This window comes from Pan troglodytes, chromosome 11, assembly GCF_028858775.2.
Source record: "Pan troglodytes isolate AG18354 chromosome 11, NHGRI_mPanTro3-v2.0_pri, whole genome shotgun sequence".
NCBI lineage: Eukaryota > Metazoa > Chordata > Mammalia > Primates > Hominidae > Pan > Pan troglodytes.
The window spans coordinates 50,410,308-50,437,096 of NC_072409.2; the positions used below are offsets into that span (position 1 = coordinate 50,410,308).

Sequence of the window (26,789 nt, forward strand, 5' to 3'; positions counted from 1 at the left end):
ACTACACCTGGCTAATTTTTGTATTTTTAGTAGAGAGATGGGGTTTCACCATGTTGGCCAGGCTGGTCTTGAACTCCTGACCTTAAATGATCCACCTGCCTCGACCTCTCAAAGTGCTGGGATTACAGGCATGAGCCACTGCGCCTGGCCTATATCTGCACTTTAGATTTTACGTTCAAATGTCTTTATTTTCTTATCTAAAGGAGTAAAGGCAATAGGAAGTATATTAGTCCATTTTTGTATTGCCATAAAGAAATACCTGAGACTGGGTAATTTATAAAGAAAAGAGGTTTAATTGGCTCACAGTTCCGCAGGCTGTATGGGAAGCATGGTGGCATCAGCTTCTGGGAAGGCCTCTGGGGAGGGAACTTACAATCGTGTTGGAAGGCAAAGGGAGAGCAAGCACTTCACATGACAGGAGCAGGAGAAAGGCGAGGAGATGCCACACACTTTTAAACAACCATATCTCATGAGAACTCACTCGCTATCACAAGAACAGCACCAAGAAGGAAATCCGCCCCCATGATCCAATCACCTCCCAGCAGGTCCCACCTCCAACATTGGTGTTTACAATTCTACATGATATTTGGGCGGGGACACAGATCCAAACCATATCAGGAACCCAGTGGTTTGGTGGTGAGGGAAGAATACTTGGTGATGGCAGCTCACTGCATTTGGCTCTGGCATCATTCTGGTTAGCTTCAGATTTTAAGTTTTTTTTGTTTTTTTTTTTTTGAGGTAGAGTTTCTTTCTTGTTGCCCAGGCTGGAGTGCAATGGTGTGATCTTGGCTCACTGCAACCTCTGCCTCCCGGGTTCAAGCGATTCTCCTGCCTCAGCCTTCCGAGTAGCTGGGATTACAGTTGCCCACGACCATGCCCAGCTAATTTTTTTGTACTTTTAGTAGAGACAAGGTTTCACCATGTTGGCCAGGCTGGTCTTGAACTCCTGACCTCAGGTGATCCACCCGCTTCAGCCTCCCAAAGTGCTGGGATTACAGTTGTGAGCCACTGCACCCGGCCATAACTTTAGATCTTAGAGTAAGCTGGGACTTGATAAACTAGAGCTCCAATTTGATTATTTGGAAAAGTTTTGTTAGTCCCCTTATCTTGCATGGCTTGCCAGGCAGTTGCTGATGAGTTATAACCCTGTCCTCTTTCTTCTTACAAACAGTCTTCATCGGGGAATTCTGATCCTTGGTCTTCTATTAAGCTACTGGTAGTTCTTACTCTCCTTTCTAGATGGAGGAGCTGGGTTGTTATTCCTCTCTCCACCACCTATCTTCAGCTGCTTTGTCACCTTTCTGTCTGCTTTTCAGATTGCAGGATTTCCACTACCTGTCCTCTTCCTTGGTGTCAAGCCCAGGACAACAGGTGTTGCTTTCTGACAGATCCTTTGCTTTGTCTCAATATAGGGTTTTTCATGGGCCGATCTGCTGAATTCAGCCTAGGAGCTGAGGCCAACATCTGAGTCTCTTCAGCATACAAGTTTGAAAGAAGTCCTAGCAACTTCAAGCTCAGAACTACGGGTGGCAGCAGCTCCCTCTTGACGTCGAAGCCTCCCATTCCAGAGAGAGTCAAGGCCCGGATCAAAAAAAGCCCACAAGCACCGATGACTGAGCTGCTGACTACCCCAGCATCTCCAACTCAACCTCCTCTTTCTGCCTCTACCCAAATTTTAAAACTTTTAAACATGGGTTTAAAAATGGTAATGAGTAAAGTTGCATCCAAGTGTATCAAATAAAATTAAATATCCATAAATGCTGTAATAATTCCTGCTTTGATGCTGAACTAAAGAATTTTCTGCTGGGCGCGGTGGCTCATGCCTGTAATCCCAGCACTTTGGGAGGCCAAGGCAGGTGGATCACGAGGTCAGGAGTTCAAGACCTGCCTGGCCAACGTGGTGAAACCCCATCTCTACTAAAAATACAAAAATTAGCTGGGCATGGTGGCAGGCATCTGTAGTCCCAGCTACTCAGGAGGCTGAGGCAGAAGAATCACTTGAACCCGGGAGACAGAGGTTGTAGTGAGCCAAGATGGCACCACTGCACTCCATCCTGGGCAACAAGCGAGATTCCATCTCAAAAGAAAAAAAAAAAGAATTTTCTGTTTATATTACATATAGTCTCACTTCATATTTCATTTCTCTCACCTCTGATACCTGGAGTCCTTGGCTAGTACTGAAATTGAGTAAAGTCATTCTCATGAGTTTTAGTAAAGTCAAAACTCAAAACTCATGAAGTTGGCAAAACTCAAAGAATGCTTTGGTCTAGTTTGACATTGGCCAGTATGTTTTTCATATCCAGTCATTCCTTTTTTCCTGGCTGACATCCTCACTTCCTGCCTGTGGAGGAAAAGTTAAATATTAAATTTGAACTCAATTGAATGTGGACACAAACAATGGTCACCAAGTCCGGGAACAGGTTGTGTGAGTCCCTTGAGGCATTTATCCTGCCCTGTTTCGGAGAAATCTCTATTTCAAACTATTCCTATGTGTTACTTACTGAAAAACAACAGACAATCACAAAAACAAGTTGACCTTTTTGTGTTCCTTGAGCCCAGTCACAAAGGGCCCTCATGACTGGGCCTCATGCCAAACAACTTGTTACAAAAAGAGCTAGGGTCCCAGACCGCACCAAAGCCCCATGAGACCTCTCCTCATCTGTGCACGGACTGGTGGCCGACTCTGGAGCCCAGGCTGTTGCTTCCTGGTCTGGTGATGAATCCTCCATAGTCTGGTGAGTGTAAATATATATATACATATATATCTTTTCCCGTCTCCCCTTCCCATTGCAATTTTCTTATTATATCATTTGCTTATTATATGTGTATTGCGATATACTTGGGATAAAGGCTGTTTACCCTTAAAAGTATTGTCTGTGCCTTTTCTTTTCCCCTCATGCATTTCCCGCACAGAACACTGCCCTAGAGGAGGGGGTGGGAGAAATCTATGGAGATAGTACCTTGAGTCTTAAAATGGACTTTGAAGGTCTCAGCAGAAATAATAGTTTGGAAGAAAAGACTTCTGAATCTCAAAACCATGAATTCTGAGTGTCATAAGCAGTGGTACTCAGTGTCATAAAAGATTTGTCATAAACAAGTTTTGCCATGAGGAAGATAGTGGGCCATGTCTAGGAGGGAAGTTGTAGAAGAAATTAAATGTGCTAAAACCCCAGGTGTGTGGACTAGGAGGATACCTTACCAGCTACATGTTAAAATGTGCTTAAAATTGTATTAGTGTAGCCAGTGGTAAAAAGAAGGCTAAGAATTGGGATGTGTTCTTTGTCATTAGTCTAAGAATCTAAAAACTTACCTGCTGAATAAAAAATATTGAGTCTTAAGGCAAATTAGAGCCTATCTTGCTTCAGTGTTTAAAACGTGTTGGCACTTGGCAGAAATGCTTCTTCTCCTCATAATTTCACATAGTCCAGACACAAAAGCAGAACATCTGGCGGGATAGAATAGTTTGTTTTAATTTAATTCTAAGTATGGGAAATCCCCAAGACTCCCTGTTTGAAAGCAAACGGCTGTGTTGCAAGATTTAATAGATGATTTTTATTTAGGAGACATGGGACAGTGTGAATTTTGCCAAAGACATACTTCCCCGCCACAGTGACTGTTCTCCACCTGCCCTGGAAGTGGAGGTAGACAGCAGCCCTGGGGTATATAATTCACTGTTTCACTCATTACTCCTTGTTCTCCAATCTCTGAGCTCCTATGATCAATTTTATGTTAAATAGCTGGGAAATTAATATTTCAAGCCCATTGAAGGATATATAAAATACACTGCAATTTTATACATGTGTGTGTTGCAATAAAAATGCCCTGATTAGAAAGAAAAAATTCCACCGGCTCTTGTCCAGCATCCAAGAGAGACAGGAGATGGAGCTTCAGACCCAGGAAACAAGTTCTCAACCACCTCAGCAACCATTCTTTATTTTCCTTTCAAATGCTGACTCAAACTTGGGTTTAAATCTTCTGTCTTTATTTGTGTTGGACCTTTTGTTTCTTCATCTGGAGACAGGAGTCATACCCCCTCCACACATCTAAAAAAGTACCCAGTGCCATAGCAGGCTGACCCTGGGAACTCCGAGAACAGAAGCTATTAAAATCAAAATAGAGGTTGCTTGGATCCCAGGACTCTCTACCTCACCACTTCTGATACTGAATACCCTCCACAAACACAAAGATGTGAGGTTATCTAGAATATTTACTGATGTCTTGAGAAAGGTCTCAACGTGAGGTTCCCTCCCCCAACACTTGGTAAAAATTTTCAAACAAACAGCCGCTCAACTTGTCCAAATGCTTCTTTTGAAAGATCACTCTGTGTGTTTTCAGTGACTTTTTTTTCATTATAGTGAGTGTGATGGTTAATTTTATTTGTCAACTTGCCTGGGCCATGGGGTACCCAGATATTTGGTTAAACATTATTCTGGGTGTGTCTTGTGAGGGTGTTTTCAGATAAGATTAGCATTTGCATTGGTGGAGAGAGGGAAACAGTTGCCCCTTCCCAATGTGGGATCATCAAATCAATCTGTTGAGTGCCTCAGTCAAACAAAAGGGTGGATGAAGGTTGAACGTGCTCTCTCTGCCTGACTGCCTTTCAGCTGGGGCATTAGTCTTCTCCTGCCTTTGGATTTAGACTATAGATACCACCACCTCTCCTGGGTCTCCAGCTTTTGCTGATGCAGATCTTGGGACTTCTCAGCCTCCACAATTGTATGAACCAATTTTTTTTAATAATAAATCTTTTTCTATATATATATACAGATCCTATTGGTTCCATTTCTCTGGAAAACCCTGACCTAATACAAAGGAGTAATACATACATTAACTTTTTTAAACTTAGAATTTATAAAAGCTATTTTAAAAATCACCTATAGGCCAGGTGCAGTGGCTCATGCCTGTAATCTCAGCACTTTGGGAGGCCGAGGTGGGTGGATTATTTGAGGTCAGAAGTTCGAGACCAGCCTGAGCAACATGGCAAGACCCTGCCTTTACTAAAACAAAACAAAAGAAAACAAAAATTGCCTGGCATGGTGGTGCACACCTGTGGTCCCAGCTACTGGGGAAGCTGAGGTGGGAGGATCACTTGAGCTTGGTGGGTGGAGGTTGCAATGAGCCAAGATTATGCCACTGCACTCCAGACTGGGTGACAAAGCCAGACCCAGTCTCAAAAAGAAAAAAAGAATAAAGAAATTCACCTAAAATCTCAATTCTCAGAAATAACTAGAAACATTTAAATGCAATTATTCCCAATCATTTTTCTTTATATAATTGCACAACAGCATAATATACAGGGTTTTGTCTTGTTTTGACTGTTTGAGATGGAGTCTCACTCTGTCGCCCAGGCTGGAGTGCAGTGGCATGATCTCAGCTCACTGCAACCCCCGCCTCCAGGGTTCAAGTGATTCTCCTGCTTCGGCCTCCTGAGTAGCTGGGACTACAGGCACATACTACCACACCCAGCTAATTTTTGTATTTCTAGTAGAGATGGGGTTTCACCATGTTGGCCAGGCTGGTCTTGAACTCCTGGCCTCAAGTGATCCACACACCTTGGCCTGCTAAAGTGCTGAGACTACAGGTATGAGCCACTGTGCCCGGCCTGCAGTTTTGTAATCTACTTTCTTTCACATTATTAAATTTTAAGAATATGCTTTTTTAACATTATTATTTATTTCAAATAATAGATGATTATTAATTTTAAAAAATATAGGTGATAACAGAAAAAAAACACAAAGAACATAAACTATCATCCTAACTCCCATCAGCCAACAACAGTATTAGGTAGCACCCAGCGAACAACACTCAATGCATCCCTAAACACAGACAGAAGAATAGAAAAATTTTCACAAAAATCAGATGATATTATGTATGCAATTTTTAAATAAAGCTGTCAAATTTAATTTTCTGCAATTTAATAGAAGAAAATGAAACAAGTCAAATGTAAGGAATTTATGTAGATCAAACAAAAGTTTCTGCATAAAAATTCATACCCAAATCACACTTGCTCAAGCTCAACATAAAACCAGAGTGGTAGCAACTTCAAATGTGAGGAAGCTGAGGCTCGCAGAGGCAGGGCGAATTCTCAAAGGCACAGCGCTGAGATACTTGCGTTCACCCTTCTGTGTATCACAGAAGCACTGAGCTCTCTCACAGCTTCGTCTGCACCACCCAGTGCCCAGGACCCAGGCTCCGTCATTGGAGGAGCATCATAGTTACAGATGTTGCTCTTAACATGAAAGCTGTTGTTGAATTCAGATCAAACCAAAAGAGAAGATCTTCCCAGGAGGTGACTTCCCCTCCAGGCTGGATGCCCCTGGGTGGCCTGGGTCAGGTGGTCAACACCTGGGCTCCCGTCCCAGCTGCAGAGGTTGCAGCGCGAATGACTCAGGTGCTGGAAGGGCTTGGCCTTTTCAAGTCCGTGTCTGTGTGCAGGACCAGGGAGCACATTCTAGCGCCTCTAGACTGGCCAAGGCCATAAGCTCAGCCAGTTCCCAGAAGCACGTGTGGCCATTTAGCAAGTGTGTTGGCCCCTTTCCTGGTTATACGGAATCAACGGTGGGAGGAGGAGTTGAGGTCAAATGTGACAAGCATATTTGGCATTCTCTGGTTGGTCCTAAGTTGGAAGCAGGAACAAAAAATGGGAAGCTGTCAGTTACCGATCAAGCCCTGGCCATTTGGGGCCAACTGTTACAGGAGAGTTATTGGTTGGCTTCCTGGATTGTCACTAGAGATAGCAGTCTGACTTCCTAGAAGTCTGACCTGTAATGGACAGCCTGCCTGCCTGGGCTGGTTCCTGTAGATAAAACATTGGTTTCCTGGGCAGCTTGCTGCAGACTGTGGGTCAGGGCTCTGTTTTTTTTATATAGTCTGACCATTGTCTGTTTGTGTACTCAGTCCTTTAGTAGCTAAACCGAGACGTGCAGAACCATCTGGGCTACCTTCTCTCCTGCCACCCTGTAGCTACTTGTACTGAAGAACCAAGCCTGTGGGCTCAGAGTACCCACATGCAGGTGGGAAATGGCACCTTCCCTCCACCCAGGGCACATAGACCTGTGCCAACCCAACCAGCCATTGTAGTGTGGCTTATGGATTACCTATCAGATAAGTGCTCAAAATCAGCCTTCTTTTTATGCCTGGAGCCGAAAATATCTGGTGTGCTCTGCACACCACTGGGGCCCTCTGCACTAAAGGCCAGTGATCAGCCAAGTAATTGCTTCTCTCCTGGACAAAATAAGTGGCAGCCACTGCTCCCTGTTGGTGATGTTGCCCTATCCTGAATATCCAAGTCTTTCCCCCATGTCTAGCCCAGTACCTTGAGCAAGGTCAGGAGCTACTTTGGGTTCTCTCAGAGGAGACTCTGCGCAAGGAGGGGAGGAGGCAGGAAGGGACCACTGGGAAGTGACAAAGACTGCTGCCCTGACGGTACTTGAGTCAGGCTCCCGAACCTTCTCCTAGACCTTGTAAGATCCAGTTTGGCTAGAACCCCCACCCTTGATATCTGATCACCCTCCATATCTGATCGGTTTCAGGTGACATCTGGTCACCCTGGCCTGTCTTCAGCGAGAATCCTATTAGGTCAGTTTAGCCAGAATCCCCCTCACCCCGACACTTCCTCTTAGCAATTCTCCATCCGCTGACCCCCACCCTGCTCCTTGGCTGTAAAATCCCACCTGCCCATGCTCTATTCAGAGTTGGGCTCAATCTCTCTTGCCCACTACAAGACCCCAGTGCAGCATCTCCTGCACCTGCAGTGACGGTCCCCACCGAACTTTCGCAGGTGTCATGAAGATATTGTCCTTTAACAGGAGCTCTGGGGACAGGGTGGAATGTGCAACCCAAAGTCATCTCCCCACTGGGCTCTGGCTTCCTTGGTCATGCCTGAAGGCCAGTGGGCAGCTCTGGCCTGACACAAACCCAAACAGAGAGGGCTCCAGTGGCCAGTGAGCCTCTGCCTGGGATGCAGCTGCACCAGGGACGCAGCTGTGGCAGCTGGGGGTGGGGGATGGTGTGATGGCCCACCGTGGCCGTAACATGCCCTCTGCTTGACAGCTTCTTCCTGCCTCCAGGGCCCTGACTTATCTTTTCTTAGAAAGTTTTCTTTAGAAAACTGGTTGTAAGTTCTTTCTCTGTCCCTTTGAGGTGTATGTAAAATGTTTTTAAAGGCCTCTTGCCAGCATTACAACCCAGGAATATCTTTCTTAAGGGCCTAGAAACCGTTTCTTTGAACTATAATCTCCCAGTGACTGTGAGAGGGTAGGAGCCTAACCTCCATGCTGTAAAACTACTTCCTGTCTTAGAGATGTGAGAAGTTTACTTTTCCTTTGGGTAAAGCCCACTAGCACACACAGATGGCCCGAGGAGTCCACTCTGCAGGCCTTTATTTATTTTATTTTATTTTTTCGAGATAGAGTCTCTGTCTCCCAGGCTGGAGTGCAGTGGCACAAACATGGCTCACTGCAGCCTTAACCTCCTGGGCTCACATAATCCTCTTGCCTCAGTCTCCCAAGTAACTGAGACTATAGGTGCATGCCACCATTCCCACTAATATTTATTTATGTATTTATGTATGTATTTATTTATTTATTTTGAGATGGAGTCTTGCTCTGTCGCCCAGGCTGGAGTGCAATGTCACAATCTCAGCTCACTGCAGCATCTACTTCCTGGGCTCAAGCAATCCTCCCACCTCAGCCTCCCTAGTAGCTGGGACTACAGGTGCATGCCACGGTGCCTGGACAATTTTTGTATTTTTTATAGAGATGGGGTTTTGCCATGTTGCCCAGGCTAGTCTTAAACTCCTGGGCTCAAGCGATCCTCCTGTCTCAGCCTCCCAAAGTGCTGGGATTATAGGCGTAAGCCATTGTGCCTGGCTACAGGCCTTTAAAAGCCCTCTGCCCTTTGTCTCAGCAAAGATGAGTTCAGACTGAGTTCTGCCCTCTCTCCCCCATGGTCATAGCCTGGAGTAAAGTATTCTATACCTGTCTGACTGTCTGGTACAGTTTTTGTTTCGTTTTGTTTTGAGACTGACTCTTAATCTGTTGCCCAGGCTGGAATGCAGTGGTGTGATCTCGGCTCACTGCAATCTCCACCTCCTGGGTTCAAGCAATCCTCCCACCTCAGCCTCCTGAGTAGCTGGGATTACAGAAGCATGCCACCACACCCAGCTAATTTTTGTATTTTTAATAGAGATGGGGTTTCACCCTGTTTGCCAGGCTGGTCTCGAACTCCTGACCTCAGGTGATCTGTCCACCTCGGCCTTCCAAAGTGCTGGGATTGCAGGTGTGAGCCACCGCGCACAGCCCAGTTTTTGTTTTGACAGCACCCAGGGCCTCCTGTGCAGGTCTCTGGTTGGCCTCCTCACCTGCCTTCCTACTCTGAGGTGCTAACTGCAGAACACAGGGACCACCCACCAGCGGCACAGCCAGGGGAGCTCAGGGCTAACAAGCCCCACAAGCCGCTACTACCAGTGCTCACCACAGGCCCGGGGCTGCCCTGCTGCCGCATGCCCCACAAAGGCACGTTTCTATAGAAAGTAAATCTGCAGGAAATGAAAGCGGTTATTGATTTCCATTAGGTCAATGAGATTCCCGCTGGGCAAAGGATGGGGTTCATTTCTCTTCCTTTTTTTTAAGTTGAACTATCTTTATGTCCTAAAAAAAAGAAATTTCTGACATGCACCTCAATTTTCTACCTACACACTTAGCTTCTGCTAGAAAATGAAAATATCTGCTCATAGAGGGAAAAACTCTTGAATTTTAAGAAGATCCCTGAAAAATAATCCTTGGCCTTTCGCAGAAAGCTTAGAGGCCACTGGTGTGACCAGAGCCTGACTTTAGCCCCTTCTCTGTGAAGAGCTACCTTTTTTCATACATGCCAGGCTCCCAGAGAAGGCGTGACACAGAGCCCAGTGTGAGCGTCATAATTTTTCACGAGAACAGGCCATCAGGACACATGGTGGTAGCTGGCTTCTGCAGGCGAGGGGCTGCTGCCACAGCGAGGAGGGGAATGGAGGTGAGAAGGTGGCATTTCCTTCAAAAGCATTTGGGGGGCCGGGCATGGTGGCTCATGCCTGTAATCCCAGCACTTTGGAAGGTCGCGGCGAGCGGATCATTTGAGGTCAGGAGGTCAAGATCAACCTGGCCAACATGATGAAACTCCGTCTCCATTAAAAAAAATACAAAATTAGCCGGGCATGATAGCGGGTGCCTGTGATCACAGCTACTTGGGAGGCTGAGGCAGGAGAATTTCTTGAACTCGGGAGGCAGAGATTGCAGTGAGCTGAGATCACGCCACTGCATTCCAGCCTGGGTGACAGAGCAAGACTGTGTCTCAAAAAGAAAAAAAAAAACCATCTGGGGAACAACAGGTTAGGTGTACTGCTCGGTTTGGGTTTTTTTTTAGGTTGGGTGTCCTAGAGTTGAAAGCCATCGCCGTATTCAGAGAAGAAAGAGCAGGATGAAGCAGATGTTTTGGGAAGATAGTTCTTGGGAGATGGGGTGGGGGGACCAGCACAGACCAGCTGGACCCTGGGCCACGCCGCACTTTCCATGACAACACCCCACACCTGGGCAGCAGGGTGGAAAGACTGCTGCAGGGCATCCACACCCTGCCAGAGCCCGCAGCCTCTTACGGTTCGCTTTTGTTTTCTCCAGTACTTCTGCGCTCATCAAGCTGGCTCAAGATGCATATTGCAATGAGAGCTAGGAATAGAAGCCTCTTGGAAACACTGCTGAGTTCCAGATAAAGAAAGGAGGCTCTTCTGGAAGCTCTTCCCCGCAGGGGCCACAGACCCAAACACAGCCATAGATGGGGTGGGGAGGGCCTCTTCACACTCAGCCCCCCTTCCTGGGGCTTCTTTTTCTCAAGAACTCTTAAAGGGTCACTTTACAGTACTCGGAGGGGACTCCTGATAAATATTTCAGCTCTGGCCTTGGTCCTGAGCCGCCTGGTTTTGTGATCACTGAGAGTCCATTTTTCCTCTCTCTGCTCTCAAGTGCTACCTGGTGGCTACTTAAAAATCAGTGGCCAGGCACGGTGGCTCACGCCTGTAATCCCATCGCTTTGCCACTTTGGGAGGCCGAGGCGGGTGGATCATTTGAAGTCAGGAGATCGAGACCATCCTGGCTAACACGGTGAAACCCCATCTCCACTAAAAATACAAAAAAATTAGCCAGGCCTGGTGTCAGGCGCCTGTAATCCCAGCTATTCGGGAGGCTGAGGCAGGAGAATCACTTGAGCCTGGGAGCCAGAGGTTATGGTGAGCCAAAATCACGCCATTGCACTCCAGTCTAGGTGACAGAGTGAGAACCTGACTCAAAAAAAAAAAAAAAGAAAAAATTAGTAAGGGCTGTATGAGACATTCCGGAGAAAACATGGTGAAAGTTTCTTGACATTTTTGCAATAATTGTCATTATGAAAGCGAAACTGACTTTCCAGGCAGTCAAAAAAAAAAAAAAAAAAAAAAAAAAAGCTTCAGTTGTGTTCTAGTGGAAACTGGCTCTTTATTACAGCCTCAGTACTATAGGAGCCTGTAGCGCAAGCCAATGCAATGCCATTTAACATCACATAAAAAAATGTTTAAAAGTAGTGGTTAGGGGATGGCACGGTGGCTCACACCTGTAATCCCAGCACTTTGGGAGGCCGAAGTAGGCTGATCACCTGAGGTCAGTAGTTCAAGACTAGCCTGGCCAACATGGTGAAACCCTGTCTCTACTAAAAATACAAAAATTAGCCAGGCATGGTAGCACATGCCTGTAATCCCAGGTACTCGGGAGGCTGAGGCAGGAGAATCACTGGAACCCAGAAGGCGGAGGCTGCAGTGAGCCGAGATCGAGCCACTGCACTCCAGCCTGGGTGACAGAGCGAGAGGCCATCTCAAAAAAAAAAAAAAAAAAAGGTGGCGATTAGGGTATCAGTGACGGTTCAAGTATCCTTTTGGAATAAAAGTGTAAAGTGAGGGCTACTTGTCACATTTAATATTGTTCTTCCCCATCACAACTAGAATCCAGCCTTCACTCTTCAGTAGGGCAAACAGTCTTCCTCAGAGCACCCTATTTTACACCTGCCATGTAGAACTAGAAGATCTTTATAGAAGTCCCTGGTACCTAACACCACAAATATATATTTTTTTCCTTTAGCAGTTTCATCCCCATACCTCTCAGAATACTCAAAACTCCCTATATATCCTCAGGGCCCTCCACCATGTGGCTTCAGCTCCCCTCTCCCTGCTTCACTGTGGTGCACTCAGACCACTTCCCCACCTTTTCTCATCCAAGTCAGGACCCATCATCCACTTTCCTGGAATGGTCTTCATCATTTTCACTTAGTCAGTGTGATGGTTAATTTCATGTGTGAACTTAGTTGGGTCTTGTACCCAAATATTTGGTCAAGCATTATTCTAGATGGTTTCTGGAAAGGTATTTTTCAGATGAGATTAAAGTTTAAGTAACCAGACTTTGAGTGAAGCAGATGAACCTGCGTAATACAGGTGGGGCTGAAGGGGTTCAGGGTGTGCCGCCCAGAACAAGCCGCTCTGGCGTAAATATTATTTTGAGCTGAAGGCAACTGAAAAAAGTAGACAAAGTGAGCTCTCTGCTGCCCCACTCACTTACTTAAAACAGAGCACAAATTTTCATTTGTGAAGGTGCTCCCCACTTTCCTGTATCAGGAAGGGGCTAACAGCCAGATCACCAAGATGAGATAGCACCAAGGAAGACTACTCACACAAGCCCTTTCTTGCCTTTTCCCCAGACATTAACCTTGTCTGTTTGCTGCCCCTAAAAGCCTAACTCCTCTTTCCTTTGTCTAGTCAATTCTCGACAAAGTTATTGTTCTTTATTAAGACGCAACAATCTCAGCCCAAGTTCTTTTTTTGTTTTTGAGACAGGGCCCCACTCTGTTACTCAGGCTGGAGTGCAGTGGTGCGGTATGGACTCACTGCAATGTCCATGCAACCTCAGCTCACTGCAACCTCCACCTCTCAGACTCAGTGATCCTCCCGCCTCAGCCCCCCAAGTAGTTGGGAACACAGGCACATGCCACCATGCCCAGCTAATTTTTATGTATTTTTTTGTAGAGACGGGGTTTTGCCATGTTGCCTAGGGTGGTCTCAAACTCCTGGACTCAAGTGATCCACCTGTCTCTGTCAAAGGAGTTTGAACCAGAGCAACTCCATTTTGAATAGCGGCTGGGTGAAATAAGGCTGAGAACTGCTGGCCTGCATTCCCAGACAGTCAGGCATTCTAAGTCACAGGATAAGATAGGAGGTCATCACAAGATACAGGTCATAAAGACCTTGCTGATAAAACAGCTTGCAGTAAAGAAGTGGGCTAAAACTCACAAAAACCAAGACGGCGACAAGAGTGACCTCTGGTCATCCTCACTGCTACACTCCCACCAGCACCATGACGGTTTACAGATGCCATGGCAACATCAGGAAGTTACCCTATAGGTCTAAAAAGGGGAGGCAGGAATAATACACCCCTTGTTTAGCACGTAGTCAAGAAATAGCCATAAAAATGGGCAACCAGCAGCCCTCAGGGCTGCTCTGCCTATGGAGTAGCCATTCTTTATTCCTTTAGTTTCTTAATAAACTTGCTTTCACTTTACTGTATGGACTCGTGCTGAATTCTTTCTTGTGTGAGTTCCAAGAACCCTCTCTTGGGGTCTGGATCAGGACCCTTTTCCTGTAACACTTCAGCCACCCAAAGTGCTGGGATTACAGGTGTGTGCCACCGTGCCCGGCCCTAAGCCCAAGTACTAACTACCCCTTTCAACGACTCACCTCTGAGTCCTCCCATGTGTAAGCATGCTTTAGCAAACTTTGGTTTGTTTTTCTCCTGTTTCTCCGTCTTCTACTAGTCTAATTTGCGGGGCCTCATCCAATGAACCCTAAGATGGATAGGGTAAAGATATTTTATTCCTCCCCTACAGGGCTCATGCAATCAGTTGAAGGCCTTAAGAAAAAGGCTCACCTCCCCCATGGAGGAGGGAATTCTGCCAGCAAACTGCCTTTGGGCCCGAGCAGCAGCTTCAACTCTTCTCTGAGTTTTCAGCCTGCCACCTGCCCTGCACATTCCAGACTTGCCAGCCCCACAGTCATATGAACCAGTGCCTCAAAATAAACCTCTCAATCTATTTAGGAAGTTTATTTTGCCAAGATTAAGGATGTGCTCATGACACAGCCTCAGGAGGTCCTGATGACATGTGCCCAAGGTGGCTGGGGTACAGCTTGGTTTTATATATTTTAGGGAAACATGTAGCTTTTTCATCTTTGTAGCTATCTTATTTAGGAATAAAATGGGAGGCAGGTTTGCCTGATGCAGTTCCTGGCTTGACTTTTCCCTTTGGCTTAGTGATTTGGAAATCCCAGGATTTATATTCCTTTTACCATAGGTAGGTAGATAGGTAGATAGATAGATAGATAGATAGATAGATAGATAGATAGATAGATAGATAGACAGACTGATGAAAAAAGCCAAATTCTGTAAAATATTTGAAGAGGTTTATTCTGAGACAAATGTGAGGATCATGATCCTCAGGTGGTTCTGAGAACCGGTGCCCAAGGTGTTTGGGTTATAGCTTGATTTTATACATTTTAGGGAGACAGAAGTTATAGGCAAAGACATAAATTAATACATGTAAGCTATACATTGGTTCAGCCTGGAAAGGCAAGACATCTCAAAGCAAGATGCTTCCAGGTCATAGGCAGATTCAAAGATTTCCTGATTGGAAATTAGTTGGAAGAATTAAACTTTGACTGAAGAGTTGAAGTCAGCAGATAGAAATGCTTGGGGTTAAGATAAGGGGGGCTGTGGAAGCTGAGGTACTTGTTATGTAGATGGAGCCTCCAGGTGGCACGCTTCAGAGAGAATAGATGGTAACTGTCTCTTATCAGACCTTAAAAGGTGCCAGACTCTTAATTAAATCTCTCCTGGGTCAGGAAAAGACCTGGAAAGGGAAGGGGATTTTCTACAGAGTATAGATTTTCCCCACAAGAAATGGCTTTGTGCTGGGCTTTGTGGCTTACACCTGTAATCCCAGCATTTTGGGAGGCCAAGGCAGGTGGATCACCTGAGGTCAGGAGTTGAAGGCCGGCCTGGCCAACGTGATGAAATCCCTTCTCTACTAAAAATACAAAAAATAAGCCAGGTGTGGTGGTGGGCGTCTGTAATCCCAGCTACTCAGGAGGTTGAGACAGGAGAATCACTTGAACCTGGGTGGTGGAGGTTGCAGTGAGCCAAGATCATGCCACTGCACTCCAGCCTGGGCAACAAGAGTGAAACTCCATTTCACACACACACACAAAAAAAAAAAAAAAAAGAAAGAAAGAAAGAAAAGAAAAAGCTTTATGGGTCCATTTTAATATATGTCAAAGAAAAATAAATTTTGGAGTAAAATCCTTTGATTCCCTTTAGGGCCTGTTATCTGTCTTGGGATGTTATACCAGGGTCAGTTCAGAGTGGGTATCTCATTGCTACACAGAATCTGTGTTGTCAGTCTTGGGATCTCTATTTTAATGATAATACTGGTCAGTTTTTCTAAACTCCAAAAGGGAGGGAGTATAATGAGGCATGTCTGACCCCTCGTCCCTTCTTGTCATGACCTGAACTAGTTTTTCCCGTGTCTTTGGAATCCCTTTGGCCACTGATCCATTCAGTCAGTTAGGAGGCTTAGACTTTATATTTGGTTTACATTCAGATAGATAGGTAGATAGATAGATAGATAGATCATCTTATCTCTGTTTCTCTGGAGAAGCACTAATCTAGTGAGACAGCTCTCTTCAACCATCGTGTCTAGAGGCGGTGGCTGACAGTGTGGCCTCTCTTGATGCTCTCCTTGGGCATTTTCACACCTGGGGCTACCATGTGTACTTGCCGCCTGATGTCCCAATGCGTGAGGGCCTTGGTGGGCACTCATAGCACGACCCTGAGCAAAGCACAGGCTATCTGCTGAGCAATGGGTGGATGGTGAATGTAATATACAGTAAATTCCCCTTCAAAGATTTAGCCTGTTAACTTCCTTATTCTTTGTTCTCAAACTCAGCTTCCTTGTTCTCCATGCCTCCTTGCCTCTAGTTACTGTAACAACCTTCTCGCCAGTTCTAATCAATAACTCACATCTTTCCCTTGGTTACCCACTCTGCACCCATTCTTCCCACTGAAACTGCACGTCCCATCACTGTAACTCACATCCCCCTTCCCTTCCTTATTTGGAAAAGTATTCACAAATAGCCAATCAGGTCAACTTAGAATGTGTGGTCCAACCCCAACCCCTGGGGTAGTGACACAGAGGTAGGGACTGCATTAGGGATAAAAACCCTTTCCCTCCTTTGTTCAGTGTGCTCCTGTGATCGTGATTGACACATGCAGCACCCTTCTGCAGAAGTAAATTGCCTTGCTGAGAAAACCTTTGCCTGAGTGCTGGTTTCACTTTGCAGCTCTGAGCATTTGTTTCCAACAAATCTGGGGACTCATCCAGGATCCCCATTTTCCTCCAGGAAAGGGGTCTCCAGTCACCTCTCGTGAGGAGATGCGTCCCACTGCCTCATTGAGGTGGCCTCAGGGTGAGGGATCAGGACCCACCTGGTGCAACGAATAAACCCAGACTCTCAGCAACGCGAGGAGAAAATGTCTTGCAACACCGTGGTGACCAAGTAACTCTGTGCACATACTAAGGTAAGAAACTTTGCAGCAGCAACAAAGTACTTCCTTGGTGGTTGGGATATTCTGGAGGCTTAAAGCACATGAATGGCAACAAGCATGACTGCTGTGCAGTGTGAGTGAGTCCAATCTGCAGTTCTGTGGTCACCTCATATGGCTTAGGGAGGTCCTTTGGGGGTCCCAGCAGGGGTTTATACTGACCGGCCATCAATGCTAAGAGGGGCCTGAAACATTCCAAAGAGGAAAGTGGCCAGAGTGGACGAAGCAAAGGGAGAAGGGTGCAAAGAGCCTCCAGCAGATGGGGTTAAAGGATAAGCAAGAAATCTCTAATATGAGGGATTGAGCCTCAGCAAGCCTCAAGAGAAGAATAGGTAAGAAGTCTCTAGCATGAGAGATTGAGCCTAATTGGAACCCAACATGGGAAATACCCCAGGCAAGACAAGGAGTAAAAAGGATAAAGATAGGGCTGGGCACGGTGGCTCACGCCTGTAATCCCAGCACTTTGGGAGGCTGAGATGGGCGGATCATGAGGTCAGGAGATTGAGACCATTGTGGCTAACACAGTGAGACCCCATCTCTACTAAAAATACAAAAAATTAGCCAGGTGCAGTGGCGGGTGCCTGCAGTCCCAGCTACTTGGGAGGCTGAGGCAGGAGAATGGAGTGAGCCCAGGAAGCAGAGCTTGCAGTGAGCTGAGATTATGCCACTGCACTCCAGCCTGGGCAACAGAGCAAGACTCCATCTCAAAAAAAAATGGATAAAGATAGCAATAAAGATATTCCCCCGATAGTTCCCTAGGTCTCATGTTGAAATATTGGAAAGATAATGAGAGAACTAAACATAAGAAAAAGCAACAAATGATAAAATATTACTATTTTATTTGGACTCAGGGACCCATCCTCAATCCCTCAATCTTCTGGCCAAAGTTTGGGTCTAATGAGGATGTGATGTGTCAACTTCTAATTCAATATGTAAATGATAAAAGTCCAGTTTCTCAAGAAGAACTGGACAGGCCAGGCGCAGTGGCTCACACCTGTAATCCCAGCACTTTGGGAGGCTGAGGCGGGTGGATCACGAGGTCAGGAGATCAAGACCATCCTGGCTAACATGGTGAAACCCTGTCTTGAGTAAAAATACAAAAATTAGCCAGGTGTGGTGGCACGCGCCTGTAGTCCCAGCTACTCGGGAAGCTGAGGCAGGAGACTCACTTGAACACAGGAGGCGGAGGTTGCAGTAAGCCGAGATTGTGCCACTGCACTCCAGCCTGGGCAACAGAGCAAGACTCCATCAAAAAATAAATAAAATAAAAATAAAGGATGGCTAAGAATAAGTTTCTCTAGTCTGTTTTTATCCTTGAACCACAATCATACTCTTTATTATTATACAAACTTTTAAATATTGGTATCTGATACCGTAAGTCCTTCCATCATTTCCTCTTCTGCATCTGGTTCCACTTCCTTCCATGTATCTTTTATAATCACCTTATCAAATTATAATAAGGAAAAAGCACTAGCTGGGATTATATTGGGATTTATTAAATTTATAAATTAATTCCAGGAATGCTTGTTTCCTTATATACACAGCTGCTTCTGGCTCACGCTCATCCTGAGGGAGTAGATGTTGGTAAACCAGCCTCATGTGCAGAGGGTCTCCTGCTGGATCCCCAACTGGAGCCATCCCTGGGCCTAGACTTCTGTCTCCCTCACTTCTAAATGAGTGCTCAGTGATGTGAAGCACACAGGAGGCCCTCAGGGCAAAAGTGGCTATGGCTGGTGCTACCCTCCCCATGACCCCCAAAAACGAGAGCCATGAGACAATGCCACCTTAGCCATTTCCCTTGAGAGAAATGAAGGAGGAACAGACATAAGGCAGAGCCACCTGAGGTTTTTAGAATCTATATCTCACATACTGAACTAGTGTTTAATGGCTCTGAGAATAAAACCAAACCAAATCTTCCTTCCACTTGAGTTTCCAACATAAGGACACCTTACTCTCTGCACTTCTCCTTGACCAGGAGGCAGCACTCGGGGAAGCAGCACCAAGGCAGGCATCATCATTCTGCATACGCAGGCCTTGACTGGCAGCAGAGCTCACTGTCCTGATGGGTACGTCAGTAGCACACAGAAGGTAAGGCTCACCGAGCACAGGTCGTGAATCTCCTCTGCTCGACTGGATGTTCTCATACTCTTGGCTGGGAACATGACCTCTGCCTCGAGACCAACCCTCGCAAGGGCTAAGGGGCAGGGTGTGGTGTGGGCCCACTGTGGCCATGGGGAGGCCTTGGAGGGTGAAGCCAGGCAGGTGGCAGAGGAACAGGTGGACTGAGTGGTCCTGAGGAGCAGGCAGACGGGACCAGGGCCAACTTCTCACCCCTCCAGGATGAAGGGCCGAATCAGCTCTGGGTTCAACAGCGACTCCTCAAGAGGCCGGTCCACGTGGAAGTCATGGATGTGGGGGGGCCCTGGATGGGCCTTGGGGGCAGGTCCCCCTAGACGCTGAGGAATCGGCAGCTCAGATGGATGGGCAGGCAGGGGAGCTGTGAAGAAGTACTGATGGAGGAGAGCCTGAGGGTGGCAAGTAAGGAACAGCAGAAGGAAACTAGTCACCTCCCTGTCCCCAGCCTCAAGCAGATGTTCCTTCATCTATGCATTCAGCTGACTCAGTGTGTCTGGGTGTTTTCTGAGTGTCTACTATGTCTGAAGCACTATTCCAGAAGCTAGGAACATAGCCGTTAATAAAACAGACAAAAGCTCTGTTTTTCTGACATAAGTGAGGGTGGGGGGTAATAAACAAGATGAAGTAAAATACACAGTATGTCAGATAATGATTAGTGCAGTGGAAAAGAGAAAGCAAGACAGAGGAATGAGGAATCCTGGAGAGAGGTTGCAGATCTGAAGAGTCATGAGGGAAGGCCATCTGAGAAGTGACATTTAAGCCAAGACTTGAGACATAAGCAAGTGGGACATGAGGCTCCAGGCCAGGGACAAAAGTATACTGACCCCTGGGGCTGGAGAGGAGTGAGCACAGGGCACAACAGCAGGCAGCGTCATGAGGTGATGGCACCCAAGCATATGACATCTGTGGGTCACAAAAAGGACCCTGGCTTTTCCTCTGAGATGGAGCCACAGGAGGGCCCTGGCAGAGAAGGAATGTGTCCTGCTCTACTTGGATAAAGTTACTCTGTCTGCCAGGTGGAGAAGAGATTAAATGGGATGAGGGGAGACCCAGATTCTGGGAGGCAATCCAAGAGATAAGGGTCACACGGCTTGGGTATACTGTGGACACAGAGCCCACAGGAGCTGCTGACAGTGGAGACCAAGAGGGCATATGTAAACACACACTGCTGGTGCTGAGTGCAGGGAGGGCGCGGGGACCCCTGAGAGAGACACCCTGACACCTGTCAGCCCATGCTCCTGTGGTCATCGTCCTCCCAGGCCTACCAGCCATAACCAGCCTTCCTGGGTCCTCTCTTCCAGGCCTCTGCCCACCATTTCTCTCTTCAGCGAACACCTCCTCAAACATCTCATGCTTAAACCTGCCCTCCACCAGGAAGCTTTGCTTGACCCCAAAGTCGGCCTCGCCTCTCTCCTGGGGCTCCCACAGCTGGAGAACATGACCTCTTGTGACCTTTTGGACCTGAAGCTACCTCACCACCAGGAGTGCCCCGCGGAGGTAGGACTGATTGTTTACCATCTGTGCGGGGCCCAGGACAATCCCTGCATGTGCCAGATGTGCAGAAAATACTTGCTAATGGAATAAAGGAATGAGTCCCCAGTGACTCTCTTACTGTATCTGCCACAGGGTCAGGGGCAGCCCAGAAACCTGCACTCCCGGATACGCGCTCTCCTGAGAGTTGGGCATGCCCCTCGTATGCGCCACCCTCAGAGGAAGTCTGGGGATGTCCAGTGGGGTCTACTCATGAGAGGCACACCTGCTCCAAGGCCCCTGTCCCCTGGGTTCCAGATGTCTGGTGCTGGTCCATGCCAATCATAGGTTCTGAGGGTCGCTGATGTGATGGGGTCACATGGCTACCAAGTACAGAGTACCAGGGTGATGGGGAGGGGAGCTGAAGGAGCAGAGACTACAGCCTCTCCCCCTACCTTGGAAGCTGCGATGCGCTGGCGAGGAGGGTAGAGGAGGAATTGACCCAGCAGATCCAATGCCTGGGGAGAGACGTCGGGCAGCACCTCCTCCAGGGGCATGGGCACCTGCTCCTTAAAGGAGATCTTGTTGTAGTCCGGCAGCTCAGTGAGCTCCTGGGCCAGGGAGAAGGAACAGGGTACAATGAGAGTAGTCCCCGACCCTTGCCATGCTCTCTGCTGTCAACTCTCAGCCCCTAACACACACTCACATGGGGGGTGCTCTCCCATCCATGTGTCTCCCTGACCCATCATTCATTCACTCACCCACCCCTGTATTCCTTCATGCATCCCCTTGCCCTCTCAGATGACGACTCTGTGCACAGCTTGCTGAGACACTGCACATGTGTGTACTGGGGTGAAAAGGGACAAAGGACAGGACCTACCCCAACCCAAATGACAGCAGGAAGGAGGAAGCCCTGAGTTGGGCCAGGACAGTGGTCCCTGTCCATCAAGGGGGGTTGGGGCCAGGAGAGAGAAGGTTCAGAGGAGGGAGTGGTTACTTGCTGTTGGGAGTGGAGTAAACCTGCCCCACACCCACCTCACCAAGGGCCCCTACAAACCGGCCAGACTTGAGGGTTTGGGGTGCCCAAGATGCGAAGCACATAGCAAAGCTGTTCAATATCGTTCTTGCCCGGGAAAAGGGGGGACCCATTCAACAGCTCCCCCATGATGCAGCCCACAGACCTGTGGACACAGAGCCCCAAGCAGGTCAGAGATCTCCCACCATGGACCACAGACCCACCCACAGAGCAGCTCTAACACTGCACTCCAGGGCAAGGCCCCACAAGCCAGCCCTGGAGCCTCAAGTCCAGAGGCCCAGTCCCTGAACCCTCAAAGCCCTCAACCCTAGAACCCAGAGCAAAGCCCCAGCTGTTCCAAGACTTCTCAGAGACTCCTGCTCTAGGACACTTCTGGGGCAGACCTGCAAACCTGCCCCAAATCTCAGACCCATGGGCACTGCCAACTATCTTCTTGCTGCAAAACAAGCTCAGACCTTTCATGTCCAAGGACACAGGCCTCTGACCAGCTCAGAGATGCCATATCCTGGGATCTAACTCCAGCACATATCGGCTCAGACCACCTCCCCAACTAGCCCAGAAAGCTTCCCACCTGGGACCACCATTCTCATCCCACCTGGCCCCCACCCAGCTCGAAAACATCATAGTGAGGAACCCCAACCCCAAAGTGCTCAGAATACCCCAACCAGGGAAGACACCCTTAAGGAAGCCTAAACTCCCACCAGGGAAAAGACCACCAAACAGCTCAGAGACCTCAGAGCCTAGCAGAAATCCATGAGCCATGTTACCCTTTGACCACCCACAGGGGTCTCACCACAGATCGACGCCCTGGTCATACTGGCGGGCACCATACAGGAGCTCGGGGGCTCGGTACCACCTGCGAGGAAGAGGGCTGGCAGGCACTGGGCTGAGAAAAGGATGCCTGGGGAGGTGACCCCAGCCCCACAAGCAATGTCTGGAGAAAAGGCCCAGAAGCATCTCTTCCCCACGGAAAGGACTGGAAGGGATCTGGCCCTCCCTACCTGGTGGCCACCTGGTGTGTGTAGAGGCGGCTGCCGTCTGGGGAAAAGACTCGAGCCAGGCCAAAGTCCGCTATCTTGAGCTGGCCTGAGGCGCTGATGAGCAGGTTGGCAGGTTTCAGGTCCTGGGAGTACCAAAAGAAGCATCAGTCCCTCCAAATCCCCCACAGGACCTTGGGACAAGCGGGCTTGGCAGTCTAACCACTCAGGTCAGCCCCGGTCCCCGCCTCCTCCAGGGCCATGCCCTGGCCACTTACCTGGAGGCCTTGACCAGCTCTGTCCCAACTTCTTATCACACCTTTTACAAGGGCTAGCCCCATCCCCAAGCCAAGTCAGCTCCCCAGACCCCATGCCCGGCCTATGCTGAGACTGACCCGATGTACAATGTTGTTGGCATGGCAGAAGGCGATGCCCTTGAGCAGCATCTGCAGGTAGCTCTTGACCTGTGCCTGCGCTAGTGGCCTCTGGGCATGGCGCACCACCTCGGCCAGATCCGACAGCATGAACTCAAAGGCCAGCACAAAGCCTCCACCGTGTGGGAACACAGCCTTCAGTTGCACCACCTGTGGGCAGGACATCCTGTTAGCCCCCAGACTCGAGTCACCAGACCCTCTCTGTGACCCTGAGACCCCAAGCCCATGCCCTGACAGAGGACCCTGTATCCAAAAAGGCAGTAAGCAAAGAAGGTGACGTGGACCTGAGCTAAGAATCAGAGAGCTCGATGCTCATGATTTGCTCTGCTCTCCTGAGATAAGGTGTGCCCCCACTCTAATTCTCCATGAACACTAAAAGTAAAGGTCTAAAAAAGGTCATTTAGTGGCACCATCTGGTCCGCCCACCCAGCCTACCCGCCTGAAAATCATCTGGATGGTCACACATGAGATGGACAGGTCTCCTCCTGTTTCCTCTAGAACCACCGAATCCCAGCACCAAGGAAAGGACACCAGGAATCCCACCTTTCCCAGTGCTGGGACAGCTACAGACACATCACAAACACTGAGGCCACTACTGTCAGAGGAGCCAGGCTACACAGAGCAGTGAGCTGAGAGACAGGACTCTTAATGAACTCACAGCACAAAGGACAATTTAACAAATAAATGAATAAAAGGGATATATTCAGATTCTGTAAGTACAGGAACCAAAATACAAGGGGGCTGGGCATGACGTCTCATGCCCGTAATCCCAGTACTTTGAGAGGCCAAGGTGGGCGGATGGCTTGAACCCAGGTGTTTGAGACCAGCCTGGGCAACATGGTGAAACCTTGTCTCTACAAAAAATACAAAAAACTAGCCAGGCATGGTGGCACGTGCCTGTAGTCCTAGCTACTTGGGAAGCTGAGGTGGGAGGATCACCTGAGCCCAGGAGGTTGAGACTACAGGGAGACAAAATCGCACTTCTACACTCCAGCCTGGGTGACAGAGTGAGACCCTGTATCAAAAAAAGAAAAAAAAAATCAACAGAACTAGAAGAGGATAGTGTGATTCTGTGAGTGGAGAAAAGGATACTTCTTTATTTAGGTGGGGTGGGGCTAGATGAGGACCCAGTTTGTGGGGATCTGGGATAAAGCTCTGAGCGGGAAGAAAAGCAAGTGCAAGGCCCTAACGCCAGCACAGGAGGAGGCTAGAGGGATGTGAGTACATGAGGTCGTTTAAGGGAAGGATGTGTCTGCCTTGTTCTGTGCTCCTGGACCCTAGATAGGTGCTGGTCACTGGAGAGATGCCTAAGAAGTTGTGTTGAATGAGAGAAAAGGGAGAGGCCAGCTGGAGGTGGGCACATGGTGATAGTGCTCTAAGTGTGAAGAGAAGCCACCAGGGCTTTTTATGCAGGGGAGCCGATGACTTAACTTACACTTTTGACAAAGCCCTCCGGACTGTGGCTATGGAGAGCAGTGGGGAGGCTGCCGCTGTCATTCTGATGAGTGGTGATGATGACTTGGGCAAGGAGCAAAACTAGAGTATGTTTTAAAGTTAGAACCTTCAGAATTTCTGACCAACTGGATGTAGGGACCGTATCACCAGCTTCCTTATGGATCTCTCTCCACCTATCCCACACATGGCTGTCTGGAAGCCCTTTTATCTTCCTCAAAAAATCAAAATGGCCTGATTGCTGTTTTCGGATTTTTCAGGTAGTACACAACCATTTAACAGATCAAAACACATGCACACATTCAGGTGAGACATAAAATCCAACAGAAAAAGAACAAAAGAAAAATCCTACAGTCAATCTTAGAGTGTATTCTACCAGACTTTACAACAGATATGGCACACACAAATACACATTCACATATATAATTTTTCCAAACAAAACCCAGATGATACAAAATTTTATAACATGCTTTTGTCATCCAATATATCATGCATATCTCCAGGGAACAGCAAAGATAAGTCAGAGGATCACAGAGACCCAACCCCGTTACTCTCCAGGGAGTCAAATACATTCCCTATTTCGACATGGGTGAGAGAGAGCACCAAAAGAGTAATGACACTAGGGGTGAAAGATGCCCCTCTTCGTGTTCCAGCAGCCCCTCCCGGTACCCTATCACAGCACGAACCACACTAGGTGGGCCCTGTTGCCTCTGTCTCTTGTTAGCACACTTAAGTCCTCAGGAGCTGGGCTGGAGCTGGTTTCTCTGTGTCACCAGTGCCCAACACAGGGTAGGGCCTATGGGAGGTCCCAAGGGAAGAATGTCTGGACTCTCAATCAAACCTGGGCCAAACCCTCTACTGACTAACGGAGGGCCCAAGAGCTGGTGACATAACCTCCTCCTCTCACCTGAGAAACAGAGATCCTGAAACCTGCATTGTACAGTAGTAAGAGGTCTCAAAATGACAATGTATATAATGCCTGCAGAACACATCGGGAGCTCAATAGGTGCTAGTTACATTATAAATCGCTACATGTTTTGAGAAAAAAAGTCGGTGAATGAATGAATACATTAAGAAATAAGTAGGCAAATGAGAGTGAATGTGTGAGAAATGAAAGAAATAGGTAAATAAAGGTGAACAAGTGGACAAAAAAGGGCAAAAGGGGGTAAGGAGGCAGATGAATGAGCAGTGTGTGTGAGTGACAGCGGGAGGAAATCCCTGAAAGCTGGTGAAGGCGTAGCTGGGAAAATGAAGGCACAAAGAAGTGGGAACGAGCGACGGAGGGTGAGAATACGATGCCCCCCCTCCCCTACTCACATACTGATTGTCCTCCATCTCCTGCAGAGCCTTAATCTCCCGCAGGGCCTGGTTAGGGAAGCCGTCCTCCAACCGCCTTAGGGCCACCTTCTTGAGGGCAACTATCTCGCCAGTCTGCAGGATAGAAGACAGACACTGCCAGCCCACCCTCGGCTGGGAAAGAGAGATGAAGGTGGGTGGGGGGAAGGTGGTTGAGAGAGAGACACGCGACCCCGGCTCGGCCAGAGGCCCTCCTCGGGGGTCTAGGACTAGCCTGGGACCCAGCCGCTGGGGTAGGGGACCAAGCCAGCTGTGCGGAGGGAAGCGCAACGGCCCAAAGTAGGTTTAGAATATGAGTAGGTTTTAAAAACTGTACTGGATGTAAAAAGGGAACCGAAAGAGTTTAGAGCGTTAGCCGGTGGGTGGCGGGGGCACACCCCCGCCAGGCTGCCGGCCGCGGTCCAGCCTCACCTCCACATGCTTGGCCTTGAAGACGATGCCGTGGGCGCCCTCCCCGATGCGGCCCAGGATGCAGTACTGGTCCATCCCGCTGCAGTCGTGGGCCTGTGCCCCTGTGCCCCTGAACTTCCAAACTCCACTTCTCCTCCGCCCCACGCTGATCTGAGCTCGCACGCTGTTGCCTAGCAACAGCGCGGCAGCTGACCACTGGGGCGGTTCCTGTAGGCCACGTCACCAGGAGAACGGAAGCTGCGTCGAGTCAGGGGTGGCAGCTCCGGGCCCCACTGCGCCTTTTCCTAGCCCTCCGCCGTCACGCAGCAGCAAGCTTAATCCCGCATAAAAAACGCATGCGCCGAGAGCGTGCCCGCAGCAGGGCCCACGGAACGATGACAGCAGGCACCTCCTATCTGCCCCCGCCCCCGGCATCACGTGACTAGCTGCGCTGGTGCACGCAGCCGGGAGGGGCGGGCTCCTTCCCCTGGCAAGCCGGAAGCTCCGCACCTGTAAGTAGAGGTTCCGGCTTCGACCACGCGCAAGTGCTGTTTTCTAGCTCCGAAAGCCACACACTATTGATGCAGACAGACAGGTCCCGGGCTGCGTTGTGGAAAGAGGGTCTGTGGGTCCTCTTGTCTTAAAAATGTCAGTTGGCTACGTGTACCCACAGATTTTTAAAAGGGCATACTCTGAGGGCCGGGCACGGTGGCTCACGCCTGTAATCCCAGCACTTTGGGAGGCTGAGGCGGGCGGATCATCAGGTCAGGAGTTCGAGACCAGCCTGATCAACATGGTGAAACCCCGTCTCTATTAAAAATACAAAAAAATTAGCCGG

The 26,789-nt window shown here is 48.4% G+C and overlaps 1 protein-coding gene across 18 annotated transcripts; it reads right to left on the bottom strand.

Annotated features, from left to right (window-relative positions):
• Nucleotides 1–270: 270 nt before the first annotated feature.
• Nucleotides 271–26,456, bottom strand: CDK20 (cyclin dependent kinase 20). Of its 18 annotated transcripts, none has more exons than XM_054657772.2 (10): nt 25,973–26,403; nt 24,189–25,636; nt 23,693–23,768; nt 22,715–22,903; nt 22,344–22,465; nt 22,136–22,213; nt 21,364–21,487; nt 20,762–20,917; nt 19,661–19,739; nt 17,523–19,225 (listed from the first exon to the last, which is right to left on the bottom strand). In XM_054657772.2, exons 2-10 carry the CDS (start codon nt 24,248–24,250, stop codon nt 19,173–19,175), a joined length of 939 nt encoding a protein of 312 aa, XP_054513747.1. In that variant the 5' UTR covers nt 24,251–25,636; nt 25,973–26,403; the 3' UTR covers nt 17,523–19,172.
• Between the last annotated feature and the right edge of the window lie 333 nt (nt 26,457–26,789).